We start from the raw sequence: 21802 nt of genomic DNA on the forward strand, positions 1-21802 counted from the left end.
TTTTCTTAATAACTTTTTTCATAGTTCAATATATTTTTCACAAAATTTCTTCTTGCAAACGTCATCAAAAGCTGCAGTTCAGTTTTTCACCTGCACATAATAATAAAGCGCCAATTTAAGAGTATCTTTCCCATATGAAATCTGGACTGTTGGAGCTTAAGCATTGTGGTATATATGCATTACTTACAATACATACATTGTCTTTTACAAATAATGTAATCAATGTTTAATATGAATTTTGTATTTTGTTTTGTTGTTTTTTTTTTTTATTTCTAATATATAATTTTATGTTTTTATTTAAGCATGTTTTTGATATTGTAATAAAGTTTAATTTTACGCTTTCTTTTTATCTCTCTCTTTTATTATTTAAGGTCTAGTTTCTTATGTTCAAACTACAATTAATTTTTATTTTATTTTAATGCTTAGCTTGTTTTAATGTTTTCAATCTTCTTAGTTCATTTATGTGTGTGTTTTCAAATTAACAGACACAAAAGAATCATTTATTATTAACAATTTCCGTTTTTTTTTGTTATTTTATTACATATTAAGCAAATAGTACATTACTGCATAAATAGTTGTTTTTCTTATTGATTTCGCATAAATACTATATAATAAAACAAAAAAAAAATACGCTCTCATCTAAAAGCAACTGAAAGTATATGTATGTGTATGTGTAACTAGCCGAGACATTGTTTTAAGCAGGTATAAATATTACCAAGTAAAACCATTTACTCTTCTTGCCGGCCATAATGATTTTTGATTTTTAAAATATTTTTAAAATCACTCTCTTAAACTTTGTGGAAATGCCAAACCAAAGTAAACACACAAAAAATTGTTGGTTTGACATTTTCATTTTTTTTTAATACTAAAAAAAATAAAATGCTTATGAAATAAGTGAAAAAATATTTCAAAAAGTTTTGAAATCGGTTTTTATGTATATGGCCAAAAAATGAGTTACCATTATAATGGATGCCTCAACACATGCTATTTTTGCAAAGGGAAAGAAGAACGAATGTTGGAGACCACCCCTATTGATTCATCCTTCATCACTTGGTTGATACGTCTTTAACCCTTAATTATGCTGAAACTTCACTTTATAAGAGATCAACAGTCTCAAGTGTCCACGCTACTGCGGAAAAAAATGATCTTGCATATATTCTTTGGTTTGTTTTGGTCCTTTTCCTCGCGGTTCATTTTTTAATTGGTGCTTAACCGTTTAGGAGATTCTGGTCGTTGCGTAACAAGTCACTCCAGCTAACCCTGTTTCGCGTTAACTGACGCCAACAGGGGGCACCAAGAGAGATCAAAGTCTTCCGCCACTTGCTTCTCCGAACCCAGTGGAGATCTTCTCATAACTTGACCACGTCAGCAAAAACGCTGTAGCTCTTCGCAGCTTAGCTAAACATCAACGTCCAGTTGGGAGTATGATAGTTCGTGGAGGCTGCATTTACCGGCTGAACGGTCAAAGTCTGCCGCTGTGGTGTAGAGTTAGTGTGTTGGCCTATCCATCAAAAATATTCAAGAAAATTTGTATAAATGTTATTGATTGTCCCTCGGCATTACCTCGGCACCAAAAGTTCGTCCGAATTAGCAGATAAATTTTTGGGTTGGCACAAAACATGTATTTAGGTGAGACAGTTCGTAGAAAGACGAATACACGATAAGTAGCCTTAGAATTGGATGGAAAGCTAGACCTTAATCTCCTCAGATATATACACCACATTGTTATTATTAGTAGATATGTATCTGTTCCGTACACCTTGGCGGTAAGTCGGGTTTTTCTTCTCGTCGCGCAGACGCTGATACATTTCTAAGCAATTTGTTGAAGAAAATCCCTCAGAAGAGGAGCGTGGCCTGATTCTTCCTTTTGCCGGAAATCACAATAAAATTCTTGAATTGAAAATTCTGGAATGCGGTTGACTGTTGAGATTTCTTATTTTCTGGTTATTTCCACCAATAAAAAAAAATTCGGTTTTGGATAAAATATCATAATTGTTAGAACGCAAAAATATGTGGTAATTCTATACGACAACATGACACCGGTAATACGCGTCCAAAAATACCGAGAGGTGTCAAAAGACTGTATTGACCTCGACAACAATAATCCGAAGGCGGAAAATAAAAATTTTAGATCGTTCAAAAGATATTAACGAAAAACCGAAAAATGACCCCGGAGTGCTCCGAAACCAAGGGTGGGATCCAGAGTATTTTTGCGCAGAGCACCTTTCTGCATTGCTTATACAAAATTACATTGGTTGGGTTCAACACCGGTTTGGAGACCAAAACTATATCCACGGAAAACACTTATGTTCACAATTTTTTTTGTGGGCACCACAAAATTATCAAAATTACAACAACCACATGAAAATTTTCCAAATTACTTTTGCAAATATCTCTTGACATACCCAACATTTTTTACCGCCGCTTTCGGATTCGCGATCCTGGATCCAAAATGCGTATTTTGATACCGCTCTTGATATTTTTGGACGTGTATTAAAGGGTGGCATGCCGTCGTATAGAATTACCAAATATATTACAGTTTGTTATATAATAAAAAAATAAAAATGTGAGAGCAGTGAGAATTTTAAAATTTTTTTAAACGTCATTTTGGCTCTCACCGGTTTTACCTTGTAATATTTATACCATGGTTTTAAGGAATTATGTAAACAGTATTGTAATCAGAGTAATTTACTGTACAATGTATGGAGTTTTATTATTTAAGGCGTTTTGTTATTGTTGTGCGCAACAGCAGACGAACACTTCCTTTCCTGGTTCGAATTCGAACTCTTCTTTTGTTTTCTTGCTAACGCAGACAGCTGTGCTCACGCTCTCTCTATTTTCGATTACTTCTATTTCGCTTTTGCTAAGCCCACAAGCCCTCTTATGTTTGTTGCAATGTGTAAACCTTGTTACTCGTCAACACATTTACGCAGCATCGATTTGTTTGACTAAATACGTCCTCGTCCTTCGGTTTGTAACTTTTTTATTGTTTATTTTTCTTTTGGCTCGTTTTGTTTTTTTTTGTTTTGCTCTGATTACACATTACTGATTGCATAAAGTGAGTGAGAGCAATTATTATAGCAGCGATAAGTATAAAATTTAGACTTAATCATCATCATAATAATTATTCCTAACGATGCCATAATGTTGGTGATGAAGTAGAATTGAAGGAGATGAGAGAGTTTTAGCTAAAACTTATCCTGAAATATAAACAAATTATTTGTTGCTGCTACAGCGATAATATTCTCTTGCGGATGCCATGCAGTATGTAATATTTTCTTATTGAAATCGAGACAATCGACACTAATTTCGTCTTTTTTTCGTTTGCCACCGGTGCAAACTTTACGTGGTTTGAGCACCGTTTTTGGTTTGATAATATCGCGTGACGCCTCTAGTGTAACATCTTTCTTCGAATTACGATCAAATACTCGAAAGAAATTATTATAACTGCCTGTCATAATGGAAGTATCCTTGCCATTCCAACAACATTCGAATTTGTCGAAAATGCAATCGTTCTCATATAAAGAACAAAGTTTAATGCGTAAGTATTCGTGAACCTGGAAAAGAATGGAAAAGGTATAGAAAATTTTATTTAGCATTTAAATTTGATAGTTAATAAATTATTAAAGTGCATTCAAAAAAAGTAAAACTGCGCTCACAGTAAACATGTGATAGTTTATAGAACCGAAGTTGACCGAATGTATGAGATTGCACTGTAAAACACTCGGCCTATTTTTTTTTTTAACATATTGATTCATAGGCAAAAGTAAATTAGTTAAAAAAATAAAAAGTTAGCCACCAAAACATAGATATGTATAAATTCAAAATGTAGGCATTGTCTGCCTTCTTTTCATCCTTGAATAGTTTTATTAAACGGTTTTATTTAGCTTGACTTGACAGGGTGGACGGCCGGTCGGCACGAATTTTGTAATTGAAATGTAAGTAACTTCCCGATAAGCTACACGCTTGATGCTTGGAATATAGTTCAGAACCCGATGACAATGCAATAACAAAAAAAACTTCGATAGGTAGCGCCTGGATCGAGATATTCAAAAAAATCGTATATGTGGTCCGATTTGGCTCATATTTGGAACACATAATATATACAGGAATAGAAAGCGACATATGAAAAAAATCTCCGCTATGTGACGCGAGGATCGAGATATTTCCAAAAATCGTATTTGTGGTCCGATTTGGTCCATATTTGGAACACATAACACATACATGAATAGAAAGCGACCTATGATGTCCGATTTGGCTCGTATTTGGAACAAATATTAGTAGAAGTGACATCAAAATATTTTGGAGTTCGACGCAGAGTCGAGTAGTCTTTGGAAGGATTATGTATTGCGGCTTAGATTGTAACAAATTGTCAGGAAAGAGTCCTTGTAATAATGAGTCACTAAATGAACTCTTTTATTTAATTGTCTGATCAACGCCCTAGATTGATAAAGAGTGTGATGACTAGTATATAGGACCTACCTAATTAATTTCTAGCTTTTAGTATATTATTACTTCATGTAAGTATTGTTTTCAATAAAACCGTTTAAATTAAATTTTTTTTTATTATTTTCAAACAAAAGAAGAAGGCAGATCCCGGTCAAAATAAAATAAATATATTAAAATGGGTCCAATTTCGAACTCGACTAATATCTATATTTTAAGGCTAAGTTCGAGAAACGGGGAAGTCTTTTTTTTTAGCTTATGGATAAAAAGAGCTAGTTGTTGTAGTAAACTTGCGCTCAAAGTTTAGATGTGTGTTACATAACTACTTCTATTCATACACCTATATTCAAATTTCATAAAATATATCTGACTAGACCCAAATTTTGTTTAAATTTTGCTGGAGCTACATTAAAAAGTCGCGAATAGCTCGCAGCTGGATGCTCCGTAGTCAAAAGAAACTTATGAAATATTTTATAAAATATTTATGTATTATAATGGAGTAATTTCCGAAATAAGTGGGAAACGCCACCCCAAAATATATTTGACTTAAACATATGCTTATAAATATGTACACTAAGAAGTCTTTATAAGTCATTTTCACGGGTTTTTCCAGTCCCACCCCTTGGAACTGTAAGAAGTAAGGAAGTCTAAGTTCGGGTGTAACCGAACATTACATACTCAGCTGAGAGCTTTGGAGACAAAATAAGGGAAATTCACCATGTAGGAAAATGAACCAAGGGTAACCCGGTAATGTGTTTATATGACATGGCTATCAAATGGAAGGTATTAAACAGTATTTTAGAAGGGTAAGTGGGCCATAGTTGTATAGGTGGACGCCTTTTCGAGATATCGCCATAAAGGTGGACCAAGGGTGACTCTAGAATTTGTTTGTACGATATGGGTATCAAATGAAAGGTGTTAATGAGTATTTTAAAAGAGAGTGCGCCTTAGTTCTATAGGTGGACGCCTTTTAGAGATATCGTCATAAAGGTGGACCAGGGCGACCAGGGGTGGACAAGGGATATGGGTATCAAATGAAAGGTGTTAATGAGTATTTTAAAAGGGCGTGGGCCTTAGTCCTATAGGTGGACGCCTTTTCGAGATATCGCAATAAGGGTCGACCAGGGGTGACTCTAGAATGTGTTTGTAAGATATGGGTATCAAATTAATGGTATTGAATGAGGGTTTTAAAAGGGAGTGACCCTTAGTTGTATATATGAAGGCGTGTTCGAGATATCGACCAAAATGTGGACCAGGGTGACCCAGAACATCATCTGTCGGCTACCGCTAATTTATTTATATATACAATACCACGAACAGTATTCCTGCCATGATTCCAAGAGCTTTTGATTTCGCCCTGCATAACTTTTTCATTTTCTTCTACTTAATATGGTAGGTGTCACACCCATTTTACAAAGTTTTTTCCAAAGTTATATTTTGCGTCCAAAACCCAATCCAATCACCATGTTTCATCCCTTTTTTCGTATTTGGTGTAGAATTATGGCATTTTGTAAATTTTTCGAAATTTTCGATATCGAAAAAGTGGGCGTGGTCATACTCGGATTTCGCCCATTAATACCAAGATAAAGTGAGTTCAGATAAGTAAGTGAATTAAGTTTAGTAAAGATATACCGAGTTTTCCTCAAGTTATCGTGTTAACGGCCGAGCGGAAGGACAGACGGTCGACTGTGTATAAAAACTGGGTGTGGCTTCAACCGATTTCGCCCTTTTTCACAGAAAACAGTTATCGTCGTAGAATCTAAGCCCCTACGAAATTACCAAGGATTGGTAAATTTTTGTTCGACTTCTGGCATTAAAAGCATCCTAGACAAATTAAATGAAAAAGGGCGGAGCCACGCCCATTTTGAAATTTTCTTTTATTTTTGTATCTTGTTGCACCATATCACTACTGGAGTTGAATGTTGACATAATTTACTTATATACTGTAAAGATATTAACTTTTCTTTTAAAATTTGAATTATTGCTAATTTTTATTAAGCAGACATTTAGTAATAAGAGTAACGTTCCTGCCAAATTTCATCATGATATCTTCAACGACTGCCAAATTACAGCTTGCAAAACTTATAAATTACCTTCTTTTAAAATTGGGCGGTGCCACGCCCATTGTCCAAAATTTTACTAGTTTTCTATTCTGCGTCATAAGTTCAACTCACCTACCAAGTTTCATCGCTTTATCCGTCTTTGGTAATGAATTATCGCACTTTTCGGTTTTTCGAAATTTTCGATATCGAAAAAGTGGGCGTGGTTATAGTCCGATTTCTTCATTTTAACAAGTGATCTGAGATGAGTGCCCAGTAACTTACATACCAAATTTCATTAAGATACCTCAAAATTTACTCAAGTCATGGTGTTTACGGACCGACGGAAGGACATGGCTAAATGAATTTCTTTTTTCGTCCAGATCATTTTGATATATAGAAGTCTATATCTATCTCGATTAGTTTATGCCGTTACAGATTACCGTTATTCGAACAAAATTAATATACTCTGTGAAATATCGAAAAAGATCAAATATCGTACATTGGTTCAAGGCCAAATGAATATATGAAGACTTAATACATTATAGATATCTGAACTTTACAAACTGTGCGAGACTTCTTAGCCGTTTCCAATCCGAACCTAAATTTACATTTGATGTATTTGATATGACTATTACCGTTTAAAGGGTAAGACTGAATCAAATTCTTGATTCGATTTATAAGGACCACCTTACACAAATATAATCATTTGAAATTTTGACTTTACTTAATTATGATGAGAAACGCTAGGTCAACGAACTGGAATAAATTCCAGAAACATGTAGAAAAAAAACTGGGACAACCCAAAGAGGTTGCCAATGTGGAGGAACTGGAGGAGTCGAATGAATTCCTAACAAGGACGCTTATGACTGCGTATAACAAAGCTTGCCCTCTAAGAAGATTCAGAAGAAAAGCAAAGCCACCATGGTGGAGCAATGAGCTGTCTTCTAAGAAGACAGGTAAAAGAAATGTTTAAGCTCGCAAAGAACGCGGAAATCGAAGCGTGTCGGGACGAGTACAGGGATCTACTGATGATCTACGAGCGTGAAATTACCAGGGCGAAGAGAAACTCATGGAAAAGTTCCTATACGGACATAGAGTGCTCCAGCGAAACAGCACGGTTGAAAAGTCTTAGCAAAGGGAAACATAGTCCAGGGACTAATAAAGAAAGAGAACGGGGAATGGTCACGTAATAGTGAGGAATCCCTTGAGGTGCTTCTCGACACACATTTCCCATCGGGAGACGGTTTAGAAGAGCCAGCAGACATCACTCACACTTCGATCACGGAGCTAGTAGTGCCGGGCTTGGTGACCGATACCTAGATAGAATGGGCAGTGAAAACGTTTTCTAAGTTTAAATCGCCGGGCCCAGACGGTATATTCCCGGTCACGTATATCCCAAAGACTATAGACCCATTAGCTTAACATCATTTCTGCTCAAAACCTTTGAGAGGCTGATAGATGTGTACATAAAGTCCCACGTGGATGAAAAGCTGCTCTTCACAACACATAATTCGTACACCAAAGGCAAGTCTGTAGACACCGCATTGCATAGGGTGGTAATAAGCATAGAGAAATCCCTGGAATATAAGGAGTATGCTCTAGGATTCTTCTTGGACATTGCCGGCGCTTTCAATGTTGCAAAATGGGCGATTATGGATGGTCTTAATTACAATAAAGTACATCCTGCCTTAATCAGATGGATCGGCTGCATGTTAAATTGCAGAAAGATTACATCACAATGGGGATTGTACGAGGCCACGAAATCAGTGGACAGGGGCACGCCGCAGGGAGGCGTGCTATCACCTCTGCTGTGGACGCTGGTCATCAACTAACTGCTCAGGCGATTCGATGAGGGACCCGTAAAACTTACGGCTTACGCAGATGACGTTGCAATTGTCATAAGTGGAAAGTGGCTTCCAACGATTAGTTCTTTGATGGATCTGGCGCTTCGGGATATTCATACCTGGGCATCTAATGTCGGGTTGAAAGTCAATGCGGAGAAGACGGATATGGTCTTGTTTACAAAGAGGTACAAGGTCCCAAATTGGACCAGGCCTAAGTTAGGAGGGATGACCTTACAGGAGAAACCTTGCACAAAATATCTAGGAATCATCCTAGACAGTAAGCTGTCATGGAAGCTCAACGTGGAGGAGAGTGTCAAGAAGGTCTCAACGGCACTCTATGCATGTAAAAGAATGCTGGGGTGTACGTGAGGCTTATCGCCCTCTCTTTCTCATTGGGGTTTTACAGCGATTGTAAGCCCTATTCTATACTATGGAGTTCTTGTTTGGTGGAAAGCCACACAAAAAACAACATACCTCAAAAAATTAGAGGGGGTATGCAGACTATCGATGCTTAGCATTACGGTAGCCCTGAAAACAACCCCGACGGCTGCACTGTATGCCATTCTGCATATTCCACCTGTAGACCTGGTAGCAAAGAACAAAGCATTAACAACCGCAACCAGGCTCGGTGCCTCGGGCAACTTGAGCGCCGACCATATGGCCATAGTAGTATATATACAAGACGAACAGACTACCTGATTCCCTATCTGCGCTTCGAGGGAGATCTTAAGGCCACAATAAAGGTGGACGGTTGGCGCAAGGGTGCGCAAATGGCGGACGAGGCGATACATGTGTACACAGATGGTTCCAAAGTAGTGGAAGGAGTAGGGTCTGCAGTATACTGTGCTGATCCGGAAATAAGCAGATCATACAGGCTGCCGGATTACTGTAGCGTTTTCCAAGCGGAAATATTATCCGTAACCAAAGCAGTAGAAACCCCGGAAGAGAATAGCTTAAGCTGCAACCGTGTTAACTTTTACATTGACAGTCAAGCAGCAATTAAGGCAATAATCTCGCATAGCACAGCATCTAAATGCGTGTTAGAGTGTAAGCAATCTCTGGAGAGAATCGGGACAGGGAGAAGCATACATCTATATTGGGTCCCAGGGCATATGGGAATAGATGGGAATGAAAAAGTGGACGAACTAGCTAAAAATGGCGCATCCTTTGAAGCTTGCTCCGTAGACGTCCCAATTAGACTGGGCGAGATTAAGCGAAGGCGAGAGGTGCACATGATCGACCAAGCGGGAAAGGCGTGGGTTCAAGCGCGGGGCTGTAAAGTGTCGAAGATTATGTGTAGGCCTTACAACCTTAGACTAACAAAGTTGCTTCTATCATTAAAAAGAGAGGACTGTAGACTCATGACGGGTATTCTGACTGGACACTGCCTTTTGGCGTCACATGCCTTTAAATTAGGCTTGGTCAGTGATAGCAGATGTAGGAAGTGCGGGTTGGATGAGGAAACGATCAAGCACGTTCTGTGCTCGTGCCCTGCACTTGCCAGGCTAAGACTCCAGCTATTAGGAGTGATACAGCTGGCAGATCTAGAAGCAGCAAGTGGCTTAAGTCCTAGGAAGCTTCTAGTATTTGCCAAGAGGACGGAGTTATTTTATAACATAGGTCCTGGTTTTTGATAGGGTACTTCAGTTTGGTAGTTAAAACAAACTTCTGGTAACACTACGGACTTAATCAGTCTATGTGAGGTCCTCATCGACCTGCCAGTTCAAGCTAACCTAATTATGATTCCGTCGTGTGAGCTGATCATAAGAAGCTTCACTTCACTAAAAAGTATTGCGAACCTCAAAGCAACTAACTTATAATATGAGTAACCGTATTTTCATACTAACCGGATAAGTTTCAATTGGTTTCGTTTCCATGTGTAAATCCCACACTTTAATACTTAAATAATCTCTAGAGATCATATAACGACCCGAGTTGCTCAATTTTACATCACTTATCGAGCTAATAATTTCACTAAAGAAGCTTCGATTCGTTGGATTCTCTGGCTCTTCAAATTGTTTACTATGCCGATCGCATAGCGCCGCCGAGCGCATATCACATAAACGTATTGTGCCCTTGGAGCTCGAGTACACAAATACATTGCACTCGGTTGGATGGAATTCTGCAGCGGTTATAACTTCCGTCAGTTCTTCCATATTGGCTGGCTTTATATCGACTATATTGAAACTTTGATCGGTCACCTCTAAATGCCACAGATTAATTCGTAAATCATCGGCGGACAAATAAGTCTCTTGGTCAGAATTAACACTAATTGAATTGATGTGATAGGTATGTGCATTGGCGTAATTGCGACGTGGTGACGCTTCAACCATAAGTGGAATTTGCTTAACTGAAGGAACTTTTAAGCCTGTTATATTTTGAGGATCCTTCGCTAGACCGCTTTCCTCTTTTGTATTATAACCTTCAAACGATTTATCTCGTTCGCTAACCTTCCAGAGTTTAACCGTTTTATCGTTGGTCGATAATAGAAAATGCGCAGGATTCTTTCGTCGTAGCCATCGAATTTTATTGATTTTCTCTTCAATTTCCAATGATTTTAAGTAATCGAATTCGGGTTCATGAGATTGAAAAGTTGAGTAAACATTATATTCACCACGGCGTGGAATTGCCGTTTTCGATACGGGATCACGCTATAATAAAAAGAAAATTTGTTAATAATTATAAAACTCAGTACTATATGTAAGAGCAAAAGACAAACCTGAAAAATGACAACACGCCCACCTTTATCACCTGTTGCCAATAATTCACCATCATGATTGAATTCCACACAGGATATAATATCAGCATCGGTGACGTCATCGTCTAAGGCGCCTTTTATTTGTGAGAAGCACCACGACGCTTCTCCATTACCTAATCAAAGAGTTTAAAAAGAAAATTTTAAAATTTTTATTTATTTGTGTTTGATTTTCACTAAATTTATTGGTGGGGTATTTGTAAAAGCTTCAATGTACCAATATATTTGCTTAAATGTGTTTGGAACGAATTTAGGGAAATTCCGCTTATTTGACCCCTTCTGCTAACGTTTGAATCACTAAACTGTTGAATAAATCACTCTAATATTCAGTATTGCAAACTGGTCTTTATTTAGATTACTTTGGGAGTAGTAGCACTTAACAATTATAGTTCACAACCCATAGCGTGTTTAAATCAAAACTGATTACTGATTCCTCAGCTTGCGCTGCTTTTATAATCTCGGTTTCCTCGTTCACCCATTTCTCCTAAGGTCTAGTAATTTCGCGAACAGTTGTAGCTCATGCGAGGTTAGTTACCAGCTATATCCATGTATATCTGTTGTCCACGCCTCTTCCATAGCCATATGAGTGTGTATGTGTAACTACTTCGGCTGATGACTACATATTTGTGTGTGAGATATTTCTTCGTCGCCTTCTACATGAGAGTGGCTGCTTTATTGTTGTTGTGCATTTATTTAGTAGCAGCTTAGTGATGTTAATATTCGCCACAGTATTTTACGTATAGATCTAGAGTTTTTATCAGTTTTACCTACTTTGGCCGTTAACATACAATGTTGCTGCTTTTATCAGTTCAAGTGGCGGGGTTTGATCTCTTGTTAACCTAAACCAGCACCGAGAATACTTTTGAAGGATACTGAGATCCTTCTGTCCGGTGGTGGTGAATGGAAGGCGCTCTGTCGTAATCATTTGGTTCACTCATTTGCGTTTCAACATACTGGTAAACCCTTTTTGTTTTCGCTGCTTGCAGGAAGATGAACTAGGAATCATCGTGATTCTTCACTATCTACTATTCAGCTAGGAGAGCGTACTTTGGTCTGGATTTACCAGCAACACATTTTTAAAATAGCTACTAGAAAGACTCGAGACTGCAAACATCATCGACAAAAAATTCACATAAAGGAACAGCCCTATCATGCTTTTAACAGAGTTCCTTCCAATCGAACAGAAAAATAGCAGTGTAAATTTTTTTTTTCAAATTTCGTTAATTAATTTGGATATACTAATATTCGATATTTTAAGAAAAAGCTTTTGTAAATTTTGCAGTTGAAACTATGCAAAACCAACATAAACAAGTAAAGGTGTCTAAGTTCGGGTGTAGCCGAACATTATATACTCCGCGTGAGCTTCTATTGTAGATTTCATTTCAGATAAATTACTTTTCTACATAACATGTGGCACCGCCCGTTTAAAAAAACATGTCTCCCCATTTCCTCTTACATAAGTGAAATATCATTCATTCAAAACTATTTTTTACTAAGTTATAGCTTATTTTTCTAGTCTACGACCCTTTTAAACTTGTTTTATATAAAAGTGGGCGTGGTCTTTAACCGATCCCGTCCTTTTTTACTAGAAATATTTTCTGCTATAAGGAAAATATGTGTAACCAATTTCATTATCCGATCCGTTAATTTTTCTTCGAGTTATGGCTCCCGAAACATAGAAAAATGCTTAGTCATAGAAGGGGCGGTGCCACGCCCATTTCCTAAAATTTTATGTTCTGCCTACTTATTGTTATAAGTCTACTTGGGAAATGAAATACCATTGATATAAAGCTCTTTTTTGCAAAGATATAGTTTATTTTATTCGTCCACAACCCTTTTAAAAATCTTTTATATAAAAGTGGGCGTGGTCCTTAACCGATTTCGTTAATTTTTCTTCAAAGCATTCCCTATAGTAAAGGAAACCCCTCTGCCGAATTTTGTTACCATAGGTTTAACGATTTTTGCTTTATGATTAATAATATTTGTAAAATTGCTTTTATCACAAGTGGGCGGTACCACGCCAATTTTGAACAAGTTTTTCAAATTTTTGTCACGAGTCTCAATATCAGTTCACACGTCAAATTTCAACATTCTAGGTGTATTATTTACTAAATAATCAGATTTTTTGTGTTTTCCAAAATGTTATGTATATAAAAAGTGGGCGTGGTTATCATCCGATTTCGCTCATTTTCAATACCAATCTATTCTGGGTCCGGATTAACTCGTGCACAAAATTTGGTGAATATATCTCAATATTTACTCAAGTTCTCGTGTTAACGGACGGACGGACGGACATGGCTCAATCAAATTTTTTTTCGATATTGATGATTTTGATATATGGAAGTCTATATCTATCTCGGTTCCTTTATACCACGCTCACTTTTTCGATATCGAAAATTTCGAAAAATCGAAAAAGTGCGATAATTCATTACCAAATACGGATTAAGCGATGAAACTTGGTAGGTGAGTTGAACTTATGACGCAGAATAGAAAACTAGTAAAATTTTGGACAATGGGCGTGGCACCGCCCAATTTTAAAAGAAGGTAATTTATAAGTTTTGCAAGCTGTAATTTGGCAGTCGTTGAAGATATCATGATGAAATTTGGCAGGAACGTTACTCTTATTACTAAATGTCTGCTTAATAAAAATTAGCAATAATTCAAATTTTAAAAGAAAAGTTAATATCTTTACAGTATATAAGTAAATTATGTCAACATTCAACTCCAGTAGTGATATGGTGCAACAAGATACAAAAATAAAAGAAAATTTCAAAATGGGCGTGGCTCCGCCCTTTTTCATTTAATTTGTCTAGGATGCTTTTAATGCCAGAAGTCGAACAAAAATTTACCAATCCTTGGTAATTTCGTAGGGGCTTAGATTCTACGACGATAACTGTTTTCTGTGAAAAAGGGCGAAATCGGTTGAAGCCACACCCAGTTTTTATACACAGTCGACCGTCTGTCCTTCCGCTCGGCCGTTAACACGATAACTTGAGCAAAAATCGATATATCTTTACTAAACTTAGTCCACGTACTTATCTGAACTCACTTTGTATTGGTGTAAAAAATGGCCGAAATCCGAATATGACCACGCCCACTTTTTCGATATCGAAAATTACGAAAAATGAAAAAATGACATAATTATATACCAAATACGAAAAAAAGGTGAAACATGGTAATTGTATTGGTCTCTTGACGCAAAATATAACTTTAGAAAAAAACTTGGTAAAATGAGTGTGACACCTACCATATTAAGTAGAAGAAAATGAAAAAGTTTTGCAGGGCGAAATCAAAAGCCCTTGGAATCTTGGAAGGAATACTGTTCGTGGTTTTACATATATAAATAAATTAGCGGTACGCGACAGATGATGTTCTGGATCACCCTGGTCCACATTTTGGTCGATATCTCGAAAACGCCTTCACATATACAACTAAAGGCGACTCCCTTTTAAAACCCTCATTAATACCTTTAATTTGATACCCATATCGTACAAACACATTCTAGGTCCACCCCTGGTCCACCTTTATGGCGATATCTCGAAAAGGCGTCCACCTGTAGAACTAAGGCCCACGCCCTCTTAAAATACTCATTAACACCTTTCATTTGATACCCATATTGTACAAACGCATTCTAGAGTCACCCCTGGTCCACGCTTATGGCGATATCCCGAAAGGGCGTCCACCCATAGAACTAAGCCCCACTCCCTTTTAAAACACTTATTAACATCTTTCGTTTGATACCCATATTGTACAAACGCATTCTAGAGTCAACCCTGGTCCACTTTTATAAAGATATTCCGAAAAGGCGTCCACCTATAGAACTAAGGTCCACTCCCTTTTAAAATACGCATTAACACCTTTCATTTTATACCCATATAGAACAAACAAATTCTAGAGTCACCCCTGGTCCATCTTTATGGCGATATCTCGAAAAGGCGTCCATCTATAGAACTTAGGCCCACGCCCTTTTAAAATACTCATTAATACCTTTCATTTGATACCCATATCGTACAAAATAACTTCTAGTCACCCCTGGTCCACCTTTATGGCGATATCTCGAAAAGGCGTCCACCTAAAGAACTAAGGCCCACTCCCTTTTAAAATTATCATTAACACATTTCATTTGATACCCATATCGTACAAACAAATTCTAGAGTCAGGCCTGGTCCACCTTTATGGCGATATCCCTAAATGGCGTCCATCTATAGAACTATGGCTCACTTCCTCTTAAAATACTCTTTAATACCTTCCATTTGATACACATGTCATACAAACACATTCCAGGGTTACCCTAGGTTCTTTTTACAACATGGTGATTTTCCCTTACTTTGTCTCCACAGCTCTCAACTGAGTATGTAATGTTCGGTTACACCCGAACTTAGCCTTCCTTACTTGTTAATATGTAGTTTTGTAGCCAAATCAATTTTAGTATAACAAAGTATAAGTAATGGGTATCTCAAAGTTTGCAGTGATTTTTGAAAATTTTGTTTTCCCGAATCGTGATCAAGATTTTCTTCCTCTTCTAGACTGCCAGAGCATTGAAGTGACGCGCCGAAAATGGTAAAAATCGCTGCCGGCGTAGACCTGTAGGTTAGGTTAGTTTGAGCTGGCTGATCAATAGACTGAATGTGTCCATAATGTTACCAGAATATTGTGACGAATATTAGCAACGCTAAGGGATACTATAATCTCTAAGCCGATACTAAGCAGTCACTTGTATGTACATAAACAAATCAACCATTATGTCTACACATATGTACATACAAGCAGTGGAGAGATACGCACAAACACATGCATATATCTGAGATACTCACAAAAGTATGCAATCATCGGTGGAAGTATTACTCACATATCACGCGCATATGGCTATGGGATAGGCTATAAACGTGCATCTGTAGTTTATAGCTGATAACCAAGTAGTAAATTCTAAAAGAAGAAACGCCTAGAAGTATGCGAACGAGACAGCAGAGAGTATAAAAGGAGAGAAAGCTGAGTAAGCAGCAATCAGTTTGATTTAAGCACGCTACCAGTTGCGAAGTATAAGTGTTATTGTGAAGTATTTTCAAAGTAGTATAATAAAGACCATTTTGCATTATTGAATATTGGAGTTATTTATTCAACAGTTTAGCGAAACGAACGTTAGTAGAAGGTTGCAAATAAGCGGAATTTCCCTAAATTCGTTACAATAAGTTTGACGACCAAACGGTAAAACCAAATTAGGTACCAGGACTTATATTATAGAATAGTTCCGTCCTCTTGGCAAATACTAGAAGTTTTCCTCGCTTAATGGATGCTTCGAGATCTGGCAACTCTGTAGCCCCTAATATCTGGGGTGCTGACCTCGCGAGTTTCGGACACGAACACAAAATGTGCACAACCGTTTCTTCCTGCAGCTCGCATTTTCTACATCAGCTTTTACTGACCAGGCCTAACTTATAAGCATGTTACACCAGAAGGCAATGTGCAGTTAGTAGTCCCATCATGAGCCTTAAGTATTCTCTCTTTACAGATATGAGCAACCTTATGAGTCCAAAGTAGTAAGATTTGCATATGATCTTAGAAATTTTTTTCAGATAAAGTTTTCTCTGCATAGTACGAATAAGAGTTACGGGCGTAGTTACTGAAAGACCAAAGGAAAACTCTGGAAAGTTTGACCTGCCTCTAGACATTCTCAACTTCTTAGAAGAGGTCAAATGACCTCAATAACTCGCATCTCTTCATGGTCCTTCATAATTTATCTATCGACCTATCTGAGCCCACCATACCATAGATTACAATTGTTTTTCCTAGGAGTCAATATGAGTTATAAATCTGCCTCAAAAATTTGTTTCAACAGTTGCGGTTTATTGATTTTACACAACAAAGCGACTCTTGTTTAAACGCAGCCCCTATCTCCTTTAAAGTTAAATATATAGAAAAGTAGCAACACCAGGTCTTGTAGGTGAAACCTTTAAGTTTTTTTTATAACTTAGTAAATTTCAAATTTTAAATATCTTTTTGTATTTGCATATGTATTTCCTCCTTTTGATATGCCCTTCTTTTGTTTTCAACTAAATACTTCCTGACCTCATTCAACAACCTACCAAAGTACTCATATGCATTATACTACTCGGTATGTTTACATTCATGTTATCGTACGTATAATTTATGGGCGTTTCCAAGGCTACGGACGTTCCCATCTGCCATACTCTTGTGAGTATAACAACTAAAGCAAGCAGAGGATCACAAAAATTTCCTTTGAACGCCAGTCGTAGCAGTCTATCCAAACCAATTTCAATTACATAATTTATATGTTTGCATTTACAGCGGCCGTTGTGGTGTGGTGGTAGCGTGCTCCGCCCACCACACCGAAGATCCTGGGTTTAACCCCGGGCAAAACAACATCGAAAATCAAGAAAAAAAATTTTTTTAAATTAGAAAAAAGTTTTTCTAAGCGGGGTCGTCACTCGGTAGTGATTTGGCAAATACTCCGATCGTATTCCTGCCATTAAAAGCTTCTCAGTGAAAATTCAGTTGCCTAGGGGATGGCGTTCGGAGTCTGCATAAAACATGTACATTAGACAGGGTCTATTTATTAACCGATATCGCGCCATCGATTTTTCGATAGGATTTGAGTTCAGGAGAACAAGGTTCCACTACGCATACCCAAAAAAATAATTTCCGAGCCTGCGAAATTTCATTTTTTTTACTTTTTTTCGACTTTGATTTTTAAGGGTTTTTCATGACCTACTAAAAAAATTTTCATATGTGATGAATTTCATATCAAATCCAATATGCGTTGAACCCGACCTCCTCAGAATTTGATGAAATTTTGCATGGGGTTACATCTTGCCCACCCAAACACAGCCTCATTTTTAGAAATTGCATTTTCGAAAAATTGTGGGCGTGGCAAGGTAGCGAAATATCCGAAAATATTAGAAAAATTACGATAATAGGTACTTTTAAGGTGTGATTACTACGGAATGGCTTTACCGATTTCAAAGATCTTCATACCATTAGAAAGGTATTGAAATAAGCTTTCAAAAAAATTCACTGTAAAAATTTTTAGTACACTGAAAAAAAATTTTTTTCAAATAAAATTTAAAACTGAAAAAACACTTCAAAGATCAAGCGATTTTGGAAAATAAAATTTTATTTTAGAAAGATCTATTTAATATATATAACATATCTGAAAACTAAAATAGGGTTTTTTTTTTTTTTAAATTTTTTTAAGTAAATGCATCTCTTGGTTACTTTCTCATATTTGGATATCACGCGTAAATTAATCAACCAATTTGAAAAATTTTTATACCGTTAGCAAGGTATTAAAATCACCTTTGAAAACATATACTGTAAAGATTCTATATTACACTGAAAGAAAAAATTTTTTTTAATTTTTTTCTAATTTTTTTTTTTTCAAACTGGGAACACACTTCAAAGACCAAGCGATTAAAAAAAATTTTTTTTTTAGAAAGGTAGATTTAATATATATAACATATCTGACAACTAGAAGGGTGTTTTTTCTTTTTTTTTAATTTATTTAAGTAAATGCATCTCTTGGTTACTTTCTGATATTTTGATATCACGCGTAAACTAATCAACCGATTTCAAAAATTTTTATACCGTTAGAAAGGTATTAAAATCACCTTTGAAAACATATACTGTAAAGATTCTATATTACACTGAAAAAATTTTTTTTAAATCTTTTTCTACATTTTTTTTCAAACTGGGAAAACACTTCAAAGACCAAGCGATTTAAAAAAAAATTTTTTTAGAATGGTCGATTTAATATAAAAACTAGAATGGTGTTTTTTTTCTTTTAAAAAAATTTATAAGTAAAACCATCTCTTGTTAACTTTTTTTTTATTTTGCTATTATTGTGTGACAAAAATGGTACCTAGCTATACTTTGGAAGTTATACAGATACAGATACTATGACTAAGTATTCTAATAGATTCGAACAAGAATCGTATTATCAAATTTTTCAGACACGCACAATAAATAGACATACACTTGATAAAGTTAATTTTTTATTTTTATTTATTTAGATTTAATATACAACTTTGCGCAGCTCATACTGCTGACTTTCGGAATATTTGCTTACTTACTAGTTTGTTCAGGTAAACTACGCCTGTCCATGCTTATTTTTTTGTATATCTTTGCTAATTTTTATCAATTCGTAAGATAAATCATGCCCAAAAATGTCTTTAATTTCCTTAGATGTCATGGTGTTTGGTAATAGAGTTAATATTTTTTGCTTATCCAAATTTTTTGAGCAGTTTTCGATTTGATATTTCATGTTCTCCAAAATTTGTTCGTAGTAAGCTTTGATCTTCTTTAGGTCTTCTGATAAAGTTGACAGTGAACCACCTCCAAGTGAATCCGAAATACTTTGCGCAATTTGATGTGTTTTTTTTTTGCAGTATGAATCCCTTTCTATATATTTTCGCTTCATTGGCGATGGATGGCTTCCAAGATGAGGAATAACATGCTTATTTATATTGTCGACGAGTTCGTTGCGTTCGAGTGATTTAGTATAGCTGCTGCATGTTGGAACTTCCTTATATTCTTGATACAATTCACCGCTAGTCAAGATTTCTTGTGCCTCTTCACTTTCCGTTTCAGTAGAACGCTGATTATCAGCAATCTTGATAGCATCCTTAAGTTTAAAGCGACAACTTTCGCAAATACGGCAACGATGAATGTCGGAGAATGCTGGAAAATGCTCAGATATCAGCTCTGCTTAGTTTAAGCTAATGTTTCGAAGTTGAGAGGAACATTTTCTTGATAGCTGCACACATCTGTATTTATTAGTTGATTCCATATCAATGCCTAGTTTCGTTCTGGTCTGTGTCTATCCGTTGTGTTGTTTTTTATAGTCCATGGGTGCTGTGGCAGGTAATGTCAATCTATGTGTCCGTGGTAGGTAACGTTAATATGCGTGTGTGTGTGCGCGGTATTGATACGTCCGAATTGTTACCTTTTCCAAGGGTTGTTTTTGTAGGTATCTAGACATACCGCTTGTTAGCTAAGCGGTAGGTTGAGGTAGGTAGAAATCGGTGATTTTTGCCGTTTGGTACATTTTTCGTTTTTGCTTGTTCATTGTTACGTGTTTGGTTGCTGTACCTTCTGGCTTGTGCTGTTTTTTGTAAACTAGTTTTAAGGGTTCAAATATTTCGTCAGAGATAGTGTTGGTTTGTTCGTTTATTATCCTGCCGTCAAATGTTGTTAACTTGTATATCTCCATGTTCTCAAGTACATTGAGCCGCCGACCTTTCCCTTGTACGTGAAGTATTCGAGCCGTTGTTTTGATGTTAGCTGGGGTGCACCCCACTGGAATAAACATTTTTTACAGTGTATTTTTTCAAAGGTGATTTTAATACCTTTCTAACGGTATAAAAATTTTTGAAATCGGTTGATTAGTTTACGCGTGATATCAAAATATCAGAAAGTAACCAAGAGATGCATTTACTTAAATAAATTAAAAAAAAAAAGAAAAAAAAAACACCCTTCTAGTTTTCAGATATGTTATATATATTAAATCTACCTTTCTAAAAAAATTTTTTTTTTAATCGCTTGGTCTTTGAAGTGTTTTCCCAGTTTGAAAAAAAAAAATTTTTTTCTTTCAGTGTAATATAGAACCTTTACAGTATGTGTTTTCAAAGGTGATTTTAATACCCTTCTCACGGTATAAAAATTTTTCAAATTGGTTGATTAATTTACGCGTGATATCCAAATATGAGAAAGTAACCAAGAGATGCATTTACTTAAAAAAATTTAAAAAAAAAAACCCCATTTTAGTTTTCAGATATGTTATATATATTAAATAGACCTTTCTAAAATAAAATTTTATTTTTCAAAATCGCTTGATCTTTGAAGTGTTTTTTCAGTTTTAAATTTTATTAAAAAAATTTTTTTTTTCAGTGTACTAAAAGTGTTTACAGTGTATTTTTTGAAAGCTTATTTCAATACCTTTCTAATGGTATGAAGATCTTTGAAATCGGTAAAGCCATTCCGTAGTAATCACACTTTAAAAGTACCTATTATCGTCATTTTTCTAATATTTTCGGATATTTCGATACCCCACGCCCACAATTTTTCGAAAATGCAATTTCTAAAAATGAGGTTGTGTTTGGGTGGGTAAGATGTAACCCCATGCAAAATTTCATCAAATTCTGAGGAGGTCGGGTTCAAAATGTACGTTTTTTTCAGCCTTTGATATGAAATTCATCATGTATACCCTGTCCGACCCAAAAATGCCCGCTAAAAACGTTGTCGATAAAAATAAAATAAAAATAATACTGTTATCGCCAACTTTTTTAGCGGACATTTTTGGGTCGGACAGGGTATACATGAAAATTTTACAATCAAATGAAAATTTTTTAGTAGGTCATGAAAAAAACCTTAAAAATCTGTCGGAAAAAAGTAAAAAGAAAATGAAATTTCGCAGGCTCGAAAATTATTTTTTTGGGTATGCGTAGTGGAACTTTTCTTCATGAGACCAAATCCTACCGAAAAATCGATGGCGCGATATCGGTTAACTCTCGTCCATACAAATCGACACACCCTAATGTACATACATAGGTACCGTCCCTCCAATTTGTAGGAAAAATTTAAGGGAGCTCGACGCACATTGAAAGAGAAGCTCAGCCTAAAATATCTTCGGAGGTTGTCGCGCGTTGCATTTATTTATTTTCATTTTCATTTATATGCCTGCTATCCCGCTACATTATGGT

General features: G+C 36.1%; 1 protein-coding gene across 25 annotated transcripts in view; it reads right to left on the minus strand.

Annotated features, from left to right (window-relative positions):
- The window catches only part of tws (protein phosphatase 2 regulatory subunit tws), a 129418-nt gene continuing 107616 nt past the window's right edge, over positions 1-21802 (minus strand). For all 25 annotated transcript variants that reach the window (XM_067761695.1, XM_067761703.1, XM_067761701.1 and 22 more), the window contains 3 exons: positions 11052-11203; positions 10180-10983; positions 1-3557 (listed from right to left, as the gene is read on the minus strand). In XM_067761695.1, the coding sequence (XP_067617796.1) occupies positions 3189-3557; positions 10180-10983; positions 11052-11203 (1325 nt within the window). In that variant the 3' untranslated portion in view covers positions 1-3188. The remainder of the gene's footprint in view (positions 3558-10179; positions 10984-11051; positions 11204-21802) is intronic.

Source organism: Eurosta solidaginis, chromosome 1 (genome assembly GCF_040869045.1).
Source record: "Eurosta solidaginis isolate ZX-2024a chromosome 1, ASM4086904v1, whole genome shotgun sequence".
Taxonomy (NCBI): Eukaryota; Metazoa; Arthropoda; class Insecta; order Diptera; family Tephritidae; genus Eurosta; species Eurosta solidaginis.